This window comes from Sus scrofa, chromosome 14, assembly GCF_054392235.1.
Source record: "Sus scrofa isolate SSC_HxYL_T2T_F1_AM1 chromosome 14, Sscrofa_HxYL_maternal_Yorkshire_Landrace_v2.0, whole genome shotgun sequence".
In the NCBI taxonomy this organism is placed as follows: domain Eukaryota; kingdom Metazoa; phylum Chordata; class Mammalia; order Artiodactyla; family Suidae; genus Sus; species Sus scrofa.
In genome coordinates, this window is record NC_139396.1 from 163199473 (window position 1) to 163220507 (window position 21035).

At 58.4% G+C, this 21035-nt stretch overlaps 1 protein-coding gene across 8 annotated transcripts in view; it reads left to right on the top strand.

Moving 5' to 3' along the window:
* Positions 1 to 58: 58 nt before the first annotated feature.
* LRRC27 (leucine rich repeat containing 27) overlaps positions 59 to 21035 on the top strand; it is a 28503-nt gene continuing 7526 nt past the window's right edge. Inside the window, exons 1-8 of one of the 8 annotated variants that reach the window (XM_084995411.1) lie at positions 59 to 159; positions 1247 to 3132; positions 4335 to 4465; positions 7989 to 8047; positions 15525 to 15677; positions 17355 to 17715; positions 18410 to 18553; positions 20888 to 20984. In XM_084995411.1, the coding sequence (XP_084851537.1) occupies positions 8029 to 8047; positions 15525 to 15677; positions 17355 to 17715; positions 18410 to 18553; positions 20888 to 20984 (774 nt within the window). In that variant the 5' untranslated portion in view covers positions 59 to 159; positions 1247 to 3132; positions 4335 to 4465; positions 7989 to 8028. Of the gene's footprint in view, positions 896 to 1246; positions 3133 to 4334; positions 4466 to 7988; positions 8048 to 15524; positions 15678 to 17354; positions 17716 to 18409; positions 18554 to 18756; positions 19377 to 20887; positions 20985 to 21035 lie in introns of those variants that run through there. The other 7 variants (XM_005654153.4, XM_084995412.1, XM_084995407.1 and 4 more) reach the window with 7 other exon arrangements.

The following is a 21035-nucleotide window of genomic DNA, read 5'->3' on the forward strand; positions in this document are numbered from 1 at the left end:
GTGCGCAGGCGCAGCTCACTCCCCGCGCGGCTTGGCGCCCGCGGGCCCCCGTACGGCCGGCGTCTCCATGGCGACCGCGTGGGCCCGGCGGCCTCCATTGTTGGGCCGGCGCTTTCCGCGCCCCAGGCGTGCAGGCGTGGTGGTGGGCGGGCGCCGCAGGTGAGGCGGCGGGGCGGCGGGGCGGCGGGGCGGCGGGGCGGGCTGAGGAGGGCAGGCAAGGCCCCCCGACTGACCCTGCGCGGTGGGGAAACCGAGGAAGGGGCGGGGACCAGAGCAGCCCCCAGACCCCGCCCCGCCTTCTTTAGGTGCGGTCGTTGGGCTCTTGGTTCTGAGACCTCCCTGCTCAGAAGGTCTTAGGAGGTTGAAGCCTCCCTCCACGTCGGTTCACAGGAGAGGGCCCACCCGGGGCGGGACAAGGTCTCCAGGAAGCGCGGGCCGCCTGAGGGGGCACCCGCGGGCTCGCCCCCACGTGTTAATTGCTGGACCTTTGGGCAGTTCCTTAAGGAACCCTCACCTCACATGCCCCATCTCTAAAATGGAGGTGTGTGCACACACACGTGCCAGTTGTTGACTGTCCAGAGTTCTGTAGCAGTGAGCGAAGGCTTCTAAGCTCTGAAACGTTCCAGTGTTGATGGTCATCGCTGGATACGTTGAGAATTAAACGTGGAAGTGTGTCTCTCCGAAGGAGGTTTTGGTGGGCTGCCGTTCTTGGTCTTTGTGTTGATCAGAAGTATTGCTGAAAAACTAAAATTCAGAGTTCCAAATTGACCCATTTCCCCCAGTGCCTGAGTTGGGTGCTAGCCAGACCCAGTGCTGGTCACTGAGCCAAATGGTGAACTGGACTGTCAGGACCGGGCGGATGGAAACAGCACAGAACCAAGGCGCAAATTAAAAGGTGCGAACTTCGGAGCCCCCACTGCATCTATGGGAGGTTTTGCTGGCTTGTGGACTCTGAAAGTTCTGATCTGTTTTCATCTCTAAAATAGCCGTGTCTATCTTGCATTTTCCAGGAATTAAAAATTAAAATCTTGGGACTCCATGATGCAAAGGGAGGAGCAGAACATTTTAATCTGGACCTTCTGGCAGTCCAGTTCATGTTAGAAAAGTCAAACTTATGATACCGTTTGTTAAAAACCACGGTTTTTGTAAGCAAGCGCAATCGCTGCTGACCTGCCACGCAGCTGGCGTCTGGCCTCGTGAATGTGCCCGTGTGCTGAGCTGTTGCTTCTCTCCCTCCCGGCTCCAGGTGACTCCAGACGCAGGAGGATGAGCCGCGTCCTCAGAGAATCGTCTCCTCCTGGCTGACGGATGGAGGGAAGCAGCGCCTGCAAGGATCCCGGCTGGGCTGCAGATGCCGGGGGCGGGGCTTCCGACGCCGGGGGCGGGGCTTCCGACGCCGGGGGCGGGGCTGGTCAGGCTAGGAGCAAGCCCGCACTCCCCTCCAGAGGCGCGCCCGAGGGGGTCGTCCTTTCGTCCGCACCGATTTTAGACTTGAGTCAAAGTGGTCTTCACCATTTAGGAGAGATCTTCAAAGTTCCCACCCTCAAAGTAAGTGGGGCGTTCTTCTGGGCCCTGTGCCCACCTGCTGCGTAGCATGAATGAAGGCTCCTTACGTGTAGGTTTCTTTTCAGAGAAGGTCTAGAATGACACGAGCCTTAACTGGAGGTTTCCCGTGCTGCTCTCAGGGGAAGGAGAGCTTCATGCCTGGGACCGGCCGCTGGAAGCACCACGCAGAGTCAGACTCTGGCATCTTTTCCCCATCCTAGCACCCAAAGCCGGTGATGTAAACCAATGCCGAAAGCACCTTTGGGCGCTCTCTCGCGCTGTCTTTTTTTTGATCTTTTTAGGGCCTCACCCACGGCATGTGGAAGTTCCCAGGCTAGGGTCCAATCAGAGCTGCAGCTGCCGGCCTACACCACAGCCACAGCAACCCAGATCTGAGGCACATCTACCACCTACACCACAGCTCATGGCAACGCCGGATCCTTCACCCACTGATCGAGGCCAGGAGTCGAACCTGCATCCCCGTGGATCCGAGTCGGATTTGCTTCTCCTGCGCCACAAGGAGGGGAACTCCTCAGCCTTGGCCTCTTAATCAGAACACAAAACTCCTTAAAAATGCAGTGACACTGTTCCTCCCCCACGGCTTTCCAGGTGTTGTGTCTCCCTCGGGCCCAGTGCCTTTGTCTGCTTCGCATCCAGTGGGCACTGTTTCCTCCCGTGGTTTCTAGAATACGTTTCCATCAGAGCACAGCTCTGACGGAAGCCAGTCGAGAGGGCTCCCCAGCTCTGCTCTCGCGGCTCAAGAGTCGTGTGGTTTCCTCAGACCTCCCTTTGTCTCCCTCTGGAGGGTCCCTGCAGGTCCCCCTGAGAACGAAGTGCAACATGTAAAGCACAGTGTCCACAACACAGCACACACCTCAGCCACCCACCGGTACGCTGTTGATGGACAGCTTGGGGGCTGTTTCAGAAGCCGTGTGCTGAGATCTTCAGTGGCAGCTTAATTCGCTGGGCCCGGAGTTGTGTGACCCTCCCTGGCCTCGCGGCCACGCCTGCGCGGGTCTTGCCGGGTCTTTCCTGAGCGCTGACCTCTCTGGCTCTTCCTGCGTGCGCTGCTTTGAAGGTCACCCGTCCTCAGCTCCGAGCGAGGAACCGGCGGAGTCATGAGGCTCACGGTGCCCCCGGGCATGAAGGAGAGCAGACATTCCAGAGCCTTCTTCAGGCTTAATGAAGGAACTTATTTATGCCTCTCAGAAAACAGAGATACCACTGTAAATATTACCGTGGCAATGAATCATTGAGGGAGGTGACCGGGCAGGGCCGTGGACTTTTGGGGGTACGGGCTCATTTTGCAGCCATGGCAACAATCTCCAGGGCCACCGGCAACACCTCCAAAGACCCTTGTAATCACGCCCCAGGCCCTCATGCTCACACAGCCTCATGGAACCCAGGAGGAAAGCTGGGCTCAGCTGCTGCGAGCTCCCAGCATCTCCGTGGAGACGGCTCTGCCCTGTCTCTGCGAGCTCCCCTTTCTGGTGTTGAGCAGGATCTGTGGCCTCCACGCTGAGCCCTGAGGGGAAGAGCAGCCTAAAGCAGACTCGGGGGCTGGCCGGAGGGCCACCTCGTGGGAAGGTACCTGCATGTTGTGTCCGTCGTGGGCACATTGCTCCCAGGGGCTGCGCTGGCCACCAGCAGGGAGCGATGGTGCCCGTCTCTGCTGACCCAAGATTGTGTTTTCATGGTATTTGTGGAGTCCGACTTCACGCCAGTGTCTCTCAAGTGGCTCCTGGAAACGCGAAGGGACTTGGGAGGTGGTGCTGGCCGCAGAGCTGGGAGCTGAGAGGGTGGGATAGGCAAGGCATGGCCCTAATAGAGCAGCACAGTCTCCATGGCTGCTGCTCACCTGGTGCCCTGTGGGCTGTTGGGCCTGTGACCCATGTTACAGGCAAGGATGCTGGAGCACAGAGAGGTTCAGGAACTTGCTCAAGGCCACACAGCTCATGGTTTTCAAAACTTCAGTTTGAACCCAGGCAGCCTGGCTCCCAGGCCAGGGCCCTTGACAGCTGTGCTGGTAAATGGAGCTGTGTAAGCGAGTGTGCAACATGCGTGCTAGGAACCTGCGCAGCCTAGAGCCGCAGCGTCGGAGGTCATTTTTGCAAGACTGTGAGATCTGTATATTTTTCATAGGTGGCTAGAGTCAGTGTGTGGTCATTTCATCCACTGTCCTGCCTTACTTATGACAGGGACCTAAGGGTCTGCTGAGTGGACGTGTCACCCTTCTTGACATAATGGTTGCTGGCCATGTTTGCGTGGCCCGTTCTTACCCCAGGTGGCACCACAGCCAACAGCTGTGTCTGGGTCCTATTGTCTCCTTTTCATTGTCTCCTTGGGTGACAGCGGAGGCCCAGAAGTGGCTCCCGCCTTCATCCTCTGGGCTGAGGGGCTGTGGACGCTGAGAGTGGCATCTTAACTGCCAGCCGGGAGAGAAGCAGCGTCTCCAGGTTGGAAAGCGGCTCCAGAGGCTGCGCAGTGAGGCCTGGCCTCGTCTTTCTACTCTCAGTATAAACATCACGTTTTTTCTTAACCTGTGGGATTGCAATCATTAGTGGTTCTCTTGGAAATGCTTTGAAGGTGTATCCTTTTTTTTTGGCTGTGCCCATGGCATGCAGAAGTTCTGGGGGCAAGGATCGAACCCGCACCATGGCAGTGACCCGAGCCACCGCAGTGACAATGTCAGATCCTTTACCTGCTGAGCTACCAGGGAACTCCAGGGTATATCGTGTTTTAAAATTTAGTTGGTTGACAAAACATTCTCTTCCCCCCCTCCCCGGAAGCAATTGCATCTTCAGCGAAATGCCCTCTGCACGATTCCTGAAGACTTCTTTCAACTATTGCCAAACCTCACGTGGCTGGACCTTCGCTACAACAGGATCACAGCGCTTCCTTCCGGGATTGGCTGTCACAAGTGAGTTGCACGTCTGCTTTCAGGTGGGGGACGCGTCCTCTTCCTGAAGTTCTGACACCTGTTCCTTGTCTGCTCAGTCCCCGCCCCAGTGGGATCCTGACTTTAGGGTAGAAGCTCGCAGCGGCGTTTTAAAAGCCAGCTGGGAGGTGCGCTGGCTGCAGGTGCAGATGCACGCGTGTGGGTGTGAGGGAGGGTCCCCCATCCCGGCGGCTGCCGGTGCCTCTGCAGGACGGTCCAGACGGCTTTTGCCACAAGCTGGTTCCATCCCTGCCTCCCGGACCCTGGAGCTGCCTGAAGGGTCAGAAATACTGTTAATGAATTAAAACCTGTGGCTTTGCTCCCAAGGGCCCCTGTGTCTCTGTACTGGTTCCTGGTAAATAGAGAAGTTCTTCCCATTTTGGAAAGTTGGAAACTCCAAAGCAGGCACTGTGTGCCGTCCTGCCCAGCCCGCCCTCGGATTCCAGGCCTTTCCTCGCAAGCCTGCTTCCAGACCCTCTGCCGAGCGGCCCCGCCCCCTGCTGCCTCTCCCAGTAGCTGCCCCCTGGGAGCCGTGCGCGCTGAGGCCAGCCCTCATCCCTTCCCCTTCAGGGCCCTGTCCTCTGCCAGCTTCCTGACCTTTAGAAGACGTGAGATGCATTTCACACCCCGCTTTATCGTTAATGCATCCAGGGCAGAGGAGAGGGCAGGTGCTAGGCCCTCTGGTGGGCGTGGCCTTGAGTGGAGGGTGTGGCCTCGAGTGGAGGGCGTGGCCTCGAGTAGACCTGAGACGCGCGTTTGAAGCAGGTCCAGTGGCCAGAGCTTTAGGTGTCGATGCCCTTTGGGTTTGTAGTCAAAGAGCCGGGGGTGCACCGAGGGTTTGCGTGGAGGGGCAGAGTTTGACTTGGTTCTGTGTCACGCTGCCAAGAAGGGAGCCTGGCTGCCCACGCGGGAGCTGGTGGCGCTCCGCTGCTGTAGGGCGTGGTCAGAGATGGGGGTGCCCTCCCACCATGTACACGCAGCAGGGCAGAGGGTGCAGAAGGCCCTCCTCCTCAACCACGGCTCACTGTTTTTAGAAGTGTTTTTTAAGGAGTGAGGGTTTTGGAGTTCCCACTGTGGCCCAGTGGGATCCGTGGCGTCTTGGGGCGCTGGTTGGATCTCTCGCCTGGCACCACGGGTTAAGGATCTGGTGTTGCTGCGTCTGTGGCTTAGGTCCCGAACGCGGCTCTGATCTGATCCCTGGCTGGGGAACTGCATATGCCTCAGAGAGGCCAAAAACGAAAAACAAAAGTGAGTATTTTGTAACATGTAACAGTGAGAGGAAACCTCCATGGATCACCCGCTTTCAGGCTCTGCTGGGTGGCAGCCGATCCCAGCGGGTGGGGACCGAGCCAGGCCCTGTCTGCCTGGAGCTCCTGGGGAGGTGGGTGTCTGCAGGGTGGACTGCCCGCTGTGGGCCTATCCCCGGTCACCTGGTGCTGTGTCTTCAGCTCCAGCCAGGTGTCCGCCCGCACGGGTGTGGCAAGGGTCTGTGCCTTCTCTGGGCCTTGTCCCTGCCGATGTGACCCAGGCGGCCGCGGTGAGGTCCCAGGTGCTCCTTGTCACAGGGTCCTCACCTGCTGGGTTGGGAGCAGCTTAGTGCTTTGTGTCCATAAACTGTCTCAGCAGTGGCGCTCAGCTCTGGAGAGTAATTGCCACTCGGGGTAAAAATAAACTAGTGCTGTTCTTCTGAGCACCCTTCTTCCTTCTAAAATAAGCACACGTCTCAAATTTTGGAATTCTGTGATTTTGCCAGTCAAAGCCAGCTGCTTAATGTTGTCTAAGATATAATTTTGCATGTGATTTATAACCTGTTATATCATTAAAATTAGACCAGCTTGCCGAAGAGCTGAAACATATTCATTAGAAATTTTCAGTAATTATGGGCTTATTAAGAGCCTTAAACTTTCCAGAAAGCCTCATGAAAACAATGCCAGTGTTCATATTCACCCCTTCTCAAGGCCTCGGCCACGTGGGCTCTGGCAGCAGGCAGCGAACGTTAAACAACGGGCATCGGGAATTCCTGTCGCAGCTCAGTGGTGAACGAATCCGACGAGGAACCGTGAGGTTGGGGGTTCCATCTCTGGCCTTGCTCAGTGGGTTAAGGATCTGTTGTTGCCGTGAGCTGCCGTGTAGGTCGAAGACGAGGCTTGGATCCGGCGTGGCTGTGGCTGTGGGGTAGGCCGGCAGCTGCAGCTCCGATCCGACCCCTGGCCTGGGAACCTCCACATGCCGTGGGTGCGGTCCTAGAAGAAGACAAAACACAAACAAAAACACAAAAAAGCGGGCATTGGTAGACGTGCTGCTTTGGGCAGAGCAGCTCCAGTCCAGCCTGCAAATGCGTGCATTCAGCTAAGAGCCAGTGAAAGGGCGTCATCAGTGATTTACTGCCGGTGTTGGTAACGCACCACTTACAAGTATCCACAAGCCGCTGTCAAGCGTCATTTTACAAGGCGGGAAGATCCCTTGGGCACGTCCAGGTTAGCAGTCGGCTCACATGCCCCCGCCCCACAGACAGACGCGCGGACGCGGGGGCCAGACCATCCCTGCCTCTGACCCGAGAGAGGCGCTCGGGGAGCGGAGGCACTTTGCCGCCGCAGCTCCTGTGGGTCTCGGGAGAAGCAGCGCTGTTCTCCGGGCTGCTCTGCTTCAGCGGAATTAAAAGCGGGCCCGAAACATTAGGCTGAAGTAACAGTGTTTCAGTAATTTGTCTTTGTGTTTATCAAGGAAAGTTTAATTCACAAGGTGTACTTTTTAAGAACTTCAGATAATAGGAAAGCCGAGACATTAAAGGGAATGGAAATTGCCCAACCCTCGGGCAATCCGATTTTCCTTGGGGGCCGCCCGTCCAAACGTTAAAGTTAGTTTAAATGAATACTTACTAGAACTCTCAATCCCGTGTCTGTGAAATTGTATTTTCTCCCTTCACATCTCGGGGTGATGCCCTGGGGAGCGGGGTGTTGATTTGAACCTCTTCACCTTCCAAGGCGGAGCGAGGCGTGTGACAGCACCCCCCGCCCAAGCATCGGTCCCTGGGCACTGGGAGGGCGTTCCCCGCACAACGGTACTGGGGAAGAAGCCGAGGATGTGGGAGGGTGGGCCGACCTTCCAGGCTGCTCTGTGCCCCGCTGGCTTCCTGGAGCTGCTGTGGGCGTGAGCCTCGGGTGCCAGCGCTGCAGAGAAGGCCGTGGGCAGCCGTGTCCTCTGCACTGTGGGCCTCGGGGTGGTGGCCCATCCTAGGGGTTACACAGGGCAGCGTGGGGTGAGGCTGGGATGCCGCCAGACTCCCCACGGGCACAGGCTGGTCCCCGGTGTCCGCAGCGCTGAGGCCCAGGGCTGAGGCTGGAGTCCCGGCCGGTGGCGGCAGAGCGTGCGCAGAACGTGGGCCCGTCTGCATTGAAGCTGCTGCCGTAAAGGGACAGCAGCTGGAGAGTCTGGAGGTGTGTCAGCGGGATGGTCATTTGACTGTTTGCTTTTTAAATTACTTACTTTTGGTTTTGTTTTAAAGGCATCTGAAAACTTTGCTCTTAGAAAGAAATCCTATCAAAATGTTACCTGTGGAGCTGGGTAAGTGTTAAAACGACAACCTGCAGATGGTTTAAATGTGGCTTCTGAAGTTACTGGAGCCTGAGGTGGGATGTCAGGCAGGACCTGGCAGGGGAGGCCAGCTTCTGCCCCGTCCTGCTCAGGCCGGAGGTACCAGGCCCTCAGGAGCTGTCCCTGTTACGATGTGGCCCCGAGTGAGCCCAAGGCACAGACAATGCAGATGACGCCCGGGGAAGGTGAGCAGCCAGTGTACCTGGGGGCCCCGGTGTGCTTCCCCGCCTCCCTCCCCAGGGGCCGGCGTGGAGCTACGCAGGCTTCACAGGGTTCCCGGAGAGCCTCGCGGCTTCCTGGCCCTCAGCAGCACCTGCTCAAAGTTGCATCGTCCCACGTGTATTCTCGGTGCTCTGGCGTTTGGGGATCAGCACTGTGTTTTGAGGTTCACCCACGCTGGCCTGGAAATCTGGAGCACGTTTCTGTTCATTTTCCGGCTGTGAGTGCTGATGGGGGGCGGGGAGGTTGGTTTCCTCTGTCCTGCGTCCGTCTGTCCTAGAGTTTTGCTCGTTATTATCTTTGTTTTCTTGAGGTTGAGTCACTGTGCCTTTTTTTTTTGACCCAGTGAGCTGGACGCTCAGATCATTGGGGTTTTTGTGGTTGTCTTTTTAGGGCTGCACCTGTGGCATGCGGAAGCTCCCGGGCTGGGGGTCGAGTGGGAGCTGCAGCTGCCAGCCGAAGCCACAGCCACGGTAACGCTGGATCCAGGTTTCATCCGCAATCTGTGCCGCAGCTTTGCAGCAACGCCGGATCCTTAACCCACTGGGCGAGGCCAGGGACCCAGCTCAGCATCCTCACAGAGACGGCATTGGGTCCTTAACCCACTGAGCCGCGGTGGGAACTCCTACATCTCTCTTTTCTAACCCGGGCAGTTGCAGCTCTGGTTCTCTCCATTGCCGCCGAGGCTCTGTCCCAAGGTTTTGGCGACTGGTGTGTCTTCATTCAGCTCAGATGTCTTCTGATGTACGTTGCCCCCTGGACTCTTGTAAGTTTCACTGACTTTTCTAACAAGGAGAGATTTGCGACGCTCCTTCTGTCACTGGGTCCTAACTTCATACCACACGGACCTGGGATTCTGGCTACTGCCACGTGCTGAAGCTTGCTTTCTGGCTCAGGATATGCTCCGTCTGGTAAATGGAAGCTGCCCTTGAGAAGGGCGTGTGTTCTCAGCGTGTCGGGTGTGAGGTCCGTGTGTTCAGTGGGGCAGCTCGGCTCGTCTGAGCGCTGGGGTCCTGCATGTGCCTGAGCCTTCCTCGGCCCGTCGGGACCGGGGAGGTGTGTCGAACCTCGTGCTGCTGGTGGGTTTGTCTGCCTTTCCTTCTTCGTCTGTCAGCTTTGCGTGGTGTACTTTGATGCTGTGTCGTTGGTGGAACACAAACGTAGGATTTTGCTGTTTTCTTGTCGTTTTTGCTCTTCTGGTGTGTGGGTGGCGGGACCGCATCGTAGCGCACGTTCCCGATGGCGGGTGACGTGGGCTGGCCCTGCGGTGGGGCTGAGTGGATCCACTCGCTGCGCCACGCGTGTGTTTTCATGCTCGCTCTCCCAGCCTCTCCGTGTCCGAACGGCGCTTGCAGCCCGCCGGCTCGTGGCGGCGTCTTGCTCGTTTCCTGCCCGACCGTCCCTGCCTTTTACCGGAAGCGTTTCGGCCTTCAGTGTTAACGCGGTTACATGCGTGCACGGATTTAGGTCCATCATTTGATGTTTGTCTTGTTTGCTTCTCGTTCATTCGCGTTACCTTTGTGCTGGTTGGATGTAATTTTACTTCTGCTGTAATTTTTTCCCGACTTTTTAGCTACGTCCTTTATGTTCCTGTAATACTTCACTAGTCACTCTCGGGACCGCAGTGTCCCCCTTTGAGGTAGTGCTGCTCCGGGTCCCAGAAACGTGGTCCCGGCTCCACACCCAGCTGCTCGGTCCAGTCTGCCTCCCGTGCCCTGAGCCCCGCGTGTCGTGTCAGCCTGCAGACCCACAGTACAGTATTACAGCTCGGGTTTCAAGCAGTCACGTGAATTTTCTAAAAAACCGAGAGAGGCGTTCCCGTCATGGTGCAGTGGGAACAAATCCGACTGGGAACCATGAGGTTGTGGGTTCGATCCCTGGCCTTGCTCCGTGGGTGAAGGATCCGGCGTTGCTGTGGCTGCAGCTCTGATTTGACCCCTAGCCTGGGAACCTCCATATGCTGCAGGTGCAGCCCTAAAAAGCAAACAAAACAAAACAAAACAAAGAACAAGCGAGAGAGAGGAGAGACGTTTTCCTGCTGACTCGCTGCCTGGCATCCCTGGTGCCCTCACTCTCTCCCGGAGACCCGGCTCTCCCTTTGGCCTCGTTTTCCTCCAGTGGAAGGGCTTCCATTTGGATTTCTCAGTCAGTCACTAGCCAGGGATCCTCTCAGGTGGCCTTTTTCCTGCTGATCATCTTTGATGGCACTTGACCCCGGAACAAGGCGGGGGTTGGGCGCCCCGCCGTGTGCGGTGGGGAACCGGGCGTAGCTGTGCCGTCTCTGCGCGCGGCCTCTGCCGTCGGAGCCCGCAGGGTCGCCGCCGCCCTGCGTGGGGTCCGGCTTCGCTGAAAAGAGCCTGCGGGCAGGCGGGAGCGGCGCACTTTGGCCCGCAGTGTCCGGGGCCAGCCGTGCCTTCAGGATGTGTCTCCGCATGTTGGCCCGTGTGTCATGTCTTTGTATTTGTCTTGCTCGGGGTTTGTCGGGTTTATTCACTTTTAAAATCTCTTGCCAGATTCGGGCTGTATTTTGGACACCCCTCCCCTCGGCGCCCTCACCCCGCGTGGCGGGCCTTTGGTGCCAGGCCCCCAGCGCCCGGAGGCTCTGCATGTTGGCACAGCCGCCCTCTTCCTCCTCAGAGGCTACAGATACATACCTCCGAGTGTGACCCTTTGCCCCAGTCGCCTCCAGGGCGCTGGAAAGGGCATCTAGATGGCTTTTTTCAGATACTGTGTTTTCAGTCCTGGGATTTTCATGTTTTAAAAAATTCTTTTTTTCTGCCGAGAGTTCTTATTTTTTCACTTGTCGCAAAGATGTTTTCCTTATGTCCTTGGCATCACGACCGCTGTGTGCGTTGGTCTGCCGGGGCTGCCGGACAGACGACCCCGGACGGCCCCGGGGCTTGGGTGACAAGTGGACTTCCCGCGGTCGCAGAGGCTGGTCGTCCACCATGGAGGTGCCGGGGGCTGGCTCCTTCCGGGGTCTCCTCGTGGCTGTAGGCGTCCCTTCTCCCTGTGTCCTCTCTGTCCTCGGTGGCTCCCTCTTATAAAGGACATCAGTCAGGTTGGGTTAGGTCACCCCTTAATCTTCAAAGGCCCGGTGACCTTTGGCGGTTCTGGCTGTTAGAACGTGGACCTGAGCTTGGGGGATACAGTTCAGCCCATAAATAGGGAAGGTCTCATCTGCTGACCCGGCTCAGCTCAGGGTTGGTCTCCACCGTCTGCCCTTTCTCTCAAATATGGGTCACCTTTTCCTGTTTCTTCATATGCGCAGTAATTTGGGGTCTTTCCCGGACGTCGTGGTGGATACAGTTGGGGTAGAGATTATGGGTCCATCGCATTCCTCTCTAGAGTACTGATTTTTAAAAAATAAGCAGTTTGGTTCACGGGACTAAGACTCCAAACCCTGCCCTCCTGCGGGGAGCAGGGGGTGACATCTCTGCTCACTTCTCACAGCCGTGGCCGTGCCGTCGGCCGTCTGTCCCCTGAGCGGTCAGCTCAAGACTGCAGAGTTCAGGGCTCCCTCGGCAGCGCTCTCCCTTCTGGGACATGCCCTTGGCCGTTAGCTCTGGAGGCTGTCCTCCAGCGCCGCGGGCATTGTGACTGTAGCTTCCTCTCCACGTGGTGGCCGCCTGTGTGTGCCTCATTCTGGGGCCTGACGTGGCAGGAAACCTGCACGGATGCTCACTCCCCTGCTGTCAATCTCTCCCTGAAGTTGTCCGCCCCCAGTTCACCTGCCCTTTTTTTCTTTCTGGCTGCACTTGCAGCATGTGGAAGTTCCCAGGCTAGGGGACCAAGCCTGGTCCACAGGAGCGACCTGAGCCGCAGCAGTGACAATGCTGGATCCTTAACCCACTGCACCACAGGGGAACTCCTCTGCCTGCTTTTTGCTGCTCTCCTGCCTGCAGGTGGTTTGCGTTTTGTTCCCTTTCTCGTTGTCTGCAGAGTTGATCTGATTGGAGCTGCAGCAGCGCTGCTGGGGGCAGAGCCCCTCCCGGCCCCATTTGCATCAATATCTTAGGGCTTTGCTAGAGTCTGAGCTGCGCGTCCTTGACTGAGTCCTGTCCACCTGCAGCAAGCGCCCCTCCTCTTCCCGACGGGCGCCGTGTCAGCAGTGAGCTCCCGCCTGCTCCCTGCCTTTGTGCCGTTGTCACGATCTCGCTTTTACACGAGCTGGACACCGTCAGGCTGTCAGGATGCACGTGTCCTCACATGCTCCCTGCTGGTGCTTTTCACGCCATCTCTCAGTTCCAGGTTCGCAACTGGGGAGACCGTGTTGGCCTGAAGATGTGTCTTGTGCTACGTTGAGTCTTCCGGTAATGAATTATTACAGGGTTTTAAAAAGGTCAACTTTATTTTTCCTTCGTGTTTGAGAAATGCCTTGGCGGAGTAGAGGAATCTAGACTTTGGGGGTTGTTCCTACTTTAGAAACGTCTCTTGTCGTCTGTCATCTGCTGAAAGGTCAGCCGTCAGTCTTGCTGCTTTCTCTTCGGAGAAATACATCTTTTTTCTCTGGCTGCTTTAAAGGTTTTCTCTTTAAGTTTCAGCGTTTGTAGGTGGCGTGTGCTTGGGTGTGGTTTTCTTTGAATGCGCTCTGCTTGGGGCTCACGGAACTTCTTGAATCTGTTAGTTAATGTCTTTCGTCAGACTGGGGCAGTTCCTGGAGACGCAGCTCTTCTCTGGGTGTCGTGTCTCCACTGTTCTCTCCTCCTCGCGCCCTAGGCCTCCAGGTCCGTGTGTGCGGAGACCTTGCTTCTTCTCCCTCCTCGGATGCTGCCTTCGCCCACACTCTCTCTCCTCTCTGTTCCACTTGGGGTGATTTTCTGTCCACCTGCCTCTGAGCTCGCAGATTCATCTCATGCTGTTTCCGGTTTAGTGTTAAGCTTTTCCATTTCATTCATCGGTTTTCACCTGGACTTGAGAGTGTGTGGGGGTAGGGGCAGGAGTGGAAGATAATTAGCAATGCTTTTTTTTTACTTTTTAGGGCCACACCTGTGGCACACGGAGGTTCCCAGGCTAGGGGTTGAGTGGGAGCTGCAGCCGCAGGCCTACAGCCCAGCCATGGCAACATGGGGTCCGAGCCACATGTGCGACCTACACTGCAGCTCACAGCAACGCCGGATCCTTAACCCAGTGAGTGAGGCCAGGGGTTGAACGCACATCCTCCTGGATACTAGCCAGCTTCATTACTGCCGAGCCATGACGGGAACTCCACTAATTCATTTCTCATATTGTTATGGGTCAGTTCGCACTCTCTGTTTCTCCCTGACCCAGCTCGAGAATTTCTTCCTTTTACGGGACAGGTTTGCTGGATTCTGGTGCCTGATGAGCAGGTTTCCCCGCACTTTGGCTGCTATTCTTCCACTGTCTTCTGGCCACCGTTGTTTTGGACAAGAAGTCAGATGTTAGTCTTATTGGTGGTCCCTTTACGTGGTGACTTGTTTTCAAGATTATTTTCTTTGTCTTTCAGTAATTTCACTGTGATGTTTCTTTTTTCTTTTCCTTCTTCTTTTTTTTTTGTCTTTTTGTCTTTAGGGCCACACCTGTGGCATATGGAGGTTCCCAGGCCAGGGGTCCAATCAGAGCTGTAGCCACCAGCCTACACCAGAGCCACGGCAACACGGGATCCGAGCCACATCTGCGACCTACACCACAGCTCACAGAAACACCAGATCCTTAACCTGCTGAGCGAGGCCAGGGATTGAACCTGCGTCCTCATGGATGCTAGTCGGGTTTGTTAACCACTGAGCCACAACGGGAACTCCCCTCCCCCCCCTTCTTCCCCTCACTCTGATGTTTCTAAGTGTGAATCCCTCTAAGATTCTTACTCGTATAGATCAAGGCGTGTCATCAGCCGTGTGATGTCTTGGGCCTTGGCTTCGCTCATGTGCTTGCCGCTCGTCTCCTCCCTCCGTTGCTGCTCTTGTCACGTGTACACCAGCACACCTGCCGTGGCTCCGAGCTTCCTCTCGGGACGAGTCTCTTTTCCTCTCCGATCTTCAGATTGAACGCTTTTGTTTATCTCCACTGTTGTCTGCTGTTTTCTTCCGCCATCTCCTCTCTGCTACCGAGTCCCGCTAGTGAATTTTTCATCTCAGTCCTTGTCGTCCTCAGCTCCAGGATAGTATTTGGTACTTTTGTGTCGTTTCTTTTTTTTTTTGATGTTCTGTGCTGGTTGTGTCTTGGTTTTATATCTTCCTTTACTTTCCTTGAATTTTCCCTTAATCATTCAAACATGGGTTGGTTTTTTTCCCATTTATTTTTTTAATTTTATTTATTTATTTTTTTTGTCTTTTTGTTGTTGTTGTTGTTGCTATTTCTTGGGCCGGTCCCGCGGCATATGGAGGTTCCCAGGCTAGGGGTTGAATCGGAGCTGTAGCCACCGGCCTACGCCAGAGCCACAGCAACGCGGGATCCAAGCCGCATCTGCAACCTACACCACAGCTCACGGCAACGCCGGATCGTTAACCCACTGAGCTGGGGCAGGGACCAAACCCGCAACCTCATGGTTCCCAGTCGGATTCGTTAACCACTGTGCCACGAAGGGAACTCCTCCCTTTTATTTGAACCTATTTAAAATGACTGTTTGGAAGGTTTTTTCCTACTTGAAGACCGCTTCTCCCTACTGCTTGTTTCCTGAGTTCAGGTCACATTTTCCCCTTCTTTGGATGGCCCAAGGTGTGTTTTTGTTGTTGTTGAACTGAGGGTAGTATGTTCTAGCAACTTTGTGTTTTGATTTTTACCTGAGGGCTGTTATTGCTGCTTCTGTTTGTTTAATTTTGTAACTGCCCCGGTCTCAGTCCACAGAATCTGTCTTCTGTTTTGTTTTTGTGGTTTTTTAAGGGTTACACCCTTGGCACATGGAGGTTCCCAGGCTAGGGGTTGAATCAGAGCCTCGGCTGCCAGCCTACACCTCAGCCCTAGCAATGCGGGATCTAGGCCGCATCTGCAGCCTGCAGCACAGCTCACAGCGACGCCAGAGCCTCATCCCACTGCGGGAGGCCAGGGATCGAACCCGTGCCTTCATGCATCCTAGTCAGGTTCTTTACTTCTGAGCCACAAGGGGAACTCTTTTTTTTTTTTTTTGAAGCAAATCACAGTCATCTGTTATGACAATTTACCCCAAATTCTGAACAGTATTTTTTCACAGTGCTGGGCACTTGCTGTCCTCTCGCCCGCGTCTCGGCTGCACAGGGGCACATAGGTCCTGATGGGTCTCTTCTCCTCGCAGGGACTGTGACCACCCTGAAGGCGCTGAACCTGAGGCGCTGCCCCCTGGAGTTCCCCCCGCAGCCGGTTGTGCAGAAGGGCTTGGTGGCCATCCTGAGCTTTCTGCAGGTCTGCGCGGCCAGGCACGCCCCCGCCGGCGACGTTACCCCTCGAGGTCTGTGGAACTGTTGGTAGGACAACAGTGTCAAAGCCCAAGTGAGAGCTTTCTGACGTCAGGGCCCCGGGCGCTCTGCTGACTCAGGCAGCGCTGCGTCTTCTCCTGGTCCTGTGCGTGGTTGGCACCCCCATTGCCCATTAGCCTGTCAAGGGTGGGTTTTGGTAAAAGTCCCCGGGGGGCAAGCAGTGGCATAGCCGTCACCATGGAGCCACCTGGCCGGTTTGCAGCTCTCTGACCTCCAGCACGGTGTCCTGTCCCTCGGAGGTGAGGCCCCCCTTCACTGTGCTCTGTGTGGCCACCTTGGTGGTGAGGGCTCACCACGCACGTCCGGGCCGTCAGTGCGCTGACCAGCCAGCCGTTCTCCGACACTCACCGTACAGTCTGCTCTTGACTGAGCCGTCCGGTTATATTCACGCAACGTAAACTCGAGCTGAAGGAGAATCACAGTCGATGGCTCGCCAGAGAAGGAAGCGTTCTGAGTGTTAGCGTCAGAATATCTGGATGTTTACTAATTAAAACCTAGCTTCCATAATTAAGAAAATGTATACACTGGAAACACTTAGCCAAGATACTTAGACATGTGATTAATGTAAATAACTAGGTCTGTTTCAGCAGGACGTAGGGAACAACCAGGGTGATCAGGAATTGACAGCGTACCTCGTTCATCTTTCGATCTCAGGCCCAAGCAGACAGCTCCAGAAGCCTCATTTAAAACACTGATTAGGAGGAGTTCCCGCTGGGGCTCGGGGGCCGAGAACCCGACCGACATCCGCGAGGCCTTGCTCAGTGCGGGGGTCCCTGCTGCTGCGGGCTGAGGCATAGCTCACAGACGCGGCTCAGACCCAGCCTTGCTGTGGTGTAGGCCAGCAGCTGTAGCTCTGATTCCGTTCCTAGCCTGGGAACTTCCATATGCCGCGGGTGTGGCCCTAAAAAAGTCAAATGCTGATTATGTTGTAAGGTGTCTTAGCATGTGTCCCCCGGAAATAACTAAGTAAATTAGGCTGAAAAGCTGAAAACGCATTCACTTTGTACAAGAACGTACCTTGCAGGGGACGTGCTGGTTCCCTGTTTCGGGGCCCAAGGGGTCACTGTGTCTGGAGAGCACGGGCGCGCAGCTGAGGCCGGGCGTGGTGGGCGAGCCCCACAGCCCGCAGCCCATCCAGCCCTCGCTGTTTGTTGTAGCGTCTGTGTGCCTGCCTCCCCAGAACCAAGGCTTGTTAAGCCAGGTGACACGGCGGGGGGGGGGGGGGGGGGGTGGCCCTAACGCCTGATGAGGGATCTGGCCCAGCAGGTGGATGAATGGCTTTGGGCCCGGTTTCCTGTCCTTAACTTCCCTAGAGATCAGTGTTTCAAAGTCACCGAAAGCATTGCCTTCAAAACCGACAGGTGTGGGCTGAGCATCAGTTAGAAGCAGATGCTGGAAGGTTTAGGTGGTGCAGAAAACTATCTTCATTTCTGTGGATTTTGTGGGGCACAGGGACCCCCCAGGACTTCCCTGCACAGGGACCCCCCCTCAGGCCTTCTCTGTACAGGGCCCCCCCCCGGCCTTTTCTGCACAGGGACTCCCCCCGAGCCCCGGCCTTCTCTGCGTAGGGAGCCGCGCTCCAGTTGCGAGCGCCGCGGGCGTGGAAGGGCAGGGCACTGAAAGGGCCGCGTTCCCCGTCCTTTCCCCAGCTGCGAAGTTGACCGTGAGCGATTTGCCTGAAACCCGGCTGGATTTGCCAGAAGACTGTGTGTCTAACGAAGCCCCGAATTCCCAGGAGCCAAGCGGAACTGCGGTAGCAGAAGAGGCGGGCTTTCTCCCGCCTCTTGGGAAGCTGGACCTGGGTGACCTCGGAAAGGCCCCCGACCCCCTGGAGGACTGGCCGAGCCGGGAGGAGATCCAGCGCTTTTGGAAGCTGAGGCAGGAGATCGTGGAGGACGGACAGGCGGGCGTTCTGGAAAACCAGCTCTTGCCCGCGGAGCTGCCCCCAAAGCTCAAGGCGGCGCTGAGCGCCGGGGAGGAGCAGCCCCCCGCCCGGAGGCCTGTCCTCAGGTACGGGCTCCGCTCGGGGAGGTGGCATCTCGTGACGCTCTGCCAGGACGTCGGGAGACGCGGCCACGTCACCGCTGTTGTTCTGCGGCAGATGCCAGCCCCGCCTTGGGGCCAGAGTCGCCCAGCCCAGGATTACAGGGGCCCAGGAGAGGCCCAGTGGAGGGGTTGCAGGAGAGAAGCTCCAGTCCTGTGTGTGTGTGCGCGTGTCTGTGTGTGTCTGTGGTACGCGTCTGTGTGTGTGTGTGTGTCTGTCTGCTGTGGTGTGTGTGTGATGTGTGCACATGCCGTGTGGTGTGTGCAGAGAGAGCCTGTGCCCCAGTAACACTTGCTGATGGACGCAGCTCATCTTTCGGCCCCCGGGGGTGATGCCGAGTCAGGGTGCAGCAGGGTCTTGGCGGTCACTGAGGCCCGGGGACCGTGGGAGCCACACCTCGTGGCTGTGAGGAGCCCGACTGAGGAGCCGCGGTGCCAAAAGCAGGTTGAAGAGCTTGGAATCTGTGAGCAGCGTTCAGGTGGTATTGCTGTTGTGTCGCCTGTTCTGTGGATTTGGAAGATTTCGAAGCAAACCCGTGTCCCGGCCCCAGGGTCCTGCAGGCCTGCGGGCGGGTCTCCCCAGCAGCTCCCGGGGTCCGCGGGGTGCCGCCGGCCAGCTCGGGCTGTTCGATGCTCAGCTGAAGGGCCTGTTTCCTCGCAGGACGAACACGCCCCGCTTCAAGGGCGTCCTGCCTGACCTGGCCTCGTCGCACCAGGCCCTGGCCCGCGCCCGGCTGCAGGAGAACCGCAGCCTGGCCCTGCAGGGGCTGCGGGACCGGCAGGCCCTGCGGGCGCAGCGCAGGAGGTGAGTGGGGCCGCGGTCCTGGGGTCCTGGGGTCCTGGGGTCCCGGCTCTGGCCGAGGCCATGGCGCTGCCCTTGGGGGCCCTCCGCCGGCCTCCGCCTCCCTCCTCCATCCGCCTCCTCCTGTCGCTCCCCCGGCTCAGGTCTTTTCTAAGGGAAGGGACCGGAAATAACAAGCCCTGTCCTCACTGTCCCTCTGTCCCCAGCCCCGCTGACCGCCCGCCTCTGCCACGCTCTGAGCCCAGGAGGCCTGCCCGCATGGACAGTGTCCGCCGCGTCCCAGCGCCTCTCAGCTCCTGGTGGGGTTTGGCCAGCGGGGGCGTCCAGCAGGAGGTGGGAGAGAAGGGGGCGGGCAAGGTCTGTCTGCACCCCCCCCCCCCCCCGCCCAGAGCCCTGGTGGCGACAGGCTCTCCCCTCCCCCTCCTGAGAGCCGGCAGTCGCCTTCTGCTCGCCCCAGGGGCCTGGGGTGGCCGCGGCCCCCTCCTCCTAGGGCTCGGCTCCGCCCCTGGGGTCCTCCCCCTTGTGAAGAGTCCCTTCAGGAATACACCCTCCAAAGTCGTCCCACACAAGTGTTCTCGCTCGGGCCCGAGGACGGCCTGCACTCCGGGGTGCAGCATGGTGGTCCCCGACGGCAGACCCGGCGGCAGCTCTCAAGTCCCTGCTGTGGGGCCGGTGTCCTGACCACAGGGAGGGCTGCTCCTGGTCACGCAGTCACTGGCCACAGGCCTCCCCCGCCATGTCCCTAGAGTGTCCCTCAGTGGAGTCCGGGCCGCAGGGTGGGGTGGCGTGCGGGCGCAGCCAAGGAGCTTGCGCTGCTCTCCCCTGTCCCCCGCGTCCTGTGGGTCCCACTCCCACCTGGCATCTGTCTGCGGGGGCCCTTTTCTGAAGCCCTCCACCCCTTCATCCGCGCCTCTGCCCCTGTTGCTCAGCACGCGCCCCGAGCCCCACAGCCACCTTCCCAGATGGCGGGGAGCACCGAGGGGCCACGGGCTGGGCTGGTGGGAAGGGCTGCCCTCCGGGGCCAGGCTCTTCCCACCTCCGCTGGGGGCAGCTCTCGGATCAAAGGGGAGCTTGGGCTCCCTTCCTAGTTGCTCCACGTGGTCCTGGGACCACGTTTGTGGCCTCCTTGGCCACGGCATGGGGGCCCCTGTCCTGCGGCCCAGACCCCGCACAGCCCTGGGGACTGTTCCGCTGCCTCCTGCAGCTCCGAAGAAGCCACCCTGTGCCCCTTCAGGCAAGGGTCCTTTCCAGCTGGCGCATGAGGGGGCAGCGAGAAGATAGGTCCCCCACGGCCGGCAGGGCCCTGAGGTCCCAGGTCACACAGCTCCATGCGGGGCACTGGCCAGGGGCTGGGGGCTCGGGAAACAGCCTCTGTGGAGGTGGGGAGGGGGTGCCTGCACCCCCCCCCCGGCTCTGAAAGAGCAGAGGGCTATTCCAGAAACGCCAAAACCCCTGCCTCACTTGGGCCAAGCCCAGGAGGACGAGTCACCGAAACCCTGCCTCAACCCGAGCCCAGGACAGAGGCCGTGGGCAGGGAGGTGGCCAGGAGCCCAGGAGGACTGGCCACTGTGTCCCTGAGGGTGGAAGAGCCCCCAAACGGGGGAGGGGGCGCCGGGGGAGCCTGAGCCGTGACGGAGAGCCCGTCCCAGGGCGGGGACAGAGGGCCAGACCTGGCGGGGGAGAGCGGTGCTGACAGAGACTCAGGTGGGAGATACAGGAACTGGTCCGAACGGGCACAGAGACCTCCCCTCGGCTGGACAGACGGCAAGTGCCGCGTCCACGGCGGGTGAAGCCCCGGGCCCCATCCCATCCCAGCGTGGGAGCCACAGCCCGCACGGGGTGGGTGCCCTGACTGCATCCTGGGCCCCAGGGTTTCACTGGCACTGAGCCAGTGGTGGCTCCAGGTGGCGCTGTGGGTGGCAGGGCTGGAGAGTCGAGGCCCACGCTCCAGAGCAGCTCAGGCGACCGAGAGCAAGTGGATGAGTTGGCAGCCCTCTCGGAGCACGTGCAGACCCGTGAAGGGCTTGGATGTGGAGCTCGTGGCTGTAGCCCCAGCCGGGCGTCCCTGGAAAGGCCTCGGGCCTGTGTCTGGGCAGGGGCTGGGAGGCCTGGCCCGTCCCCGGCCCCAGGGGGCTTGGGATGGGCTCAGCTGTGCCTTGCTTTGCCCAGAGCTGTGTCCAGAGCCCCCAGGACGGCCCGTGTGTTCAGCCAGTGCCCGCCCTCTGGGCAGGGGCCGGGGGTGCAGGGCTTTTGTGTGAGGCCTTAGAAGTGGGTCGAAGCCCTTGTAAGCTACACCCGCAGCTGCTTCTTGCCACCTTAACAATCCTGTCTCCGCAGAAACGAGGGGGCGCTGCCAGACTGGCGGGAGCAGACCCTGGCCGCCAGCAGGAGGAGGGAGGGGCTCTGCCGACGCCCACCCTGGCTGAGGAGCCCGGTACGTGGGGCCCCGCAAGGAGAGGGGGGTGCTCGCGTCCCGAGTCACGGG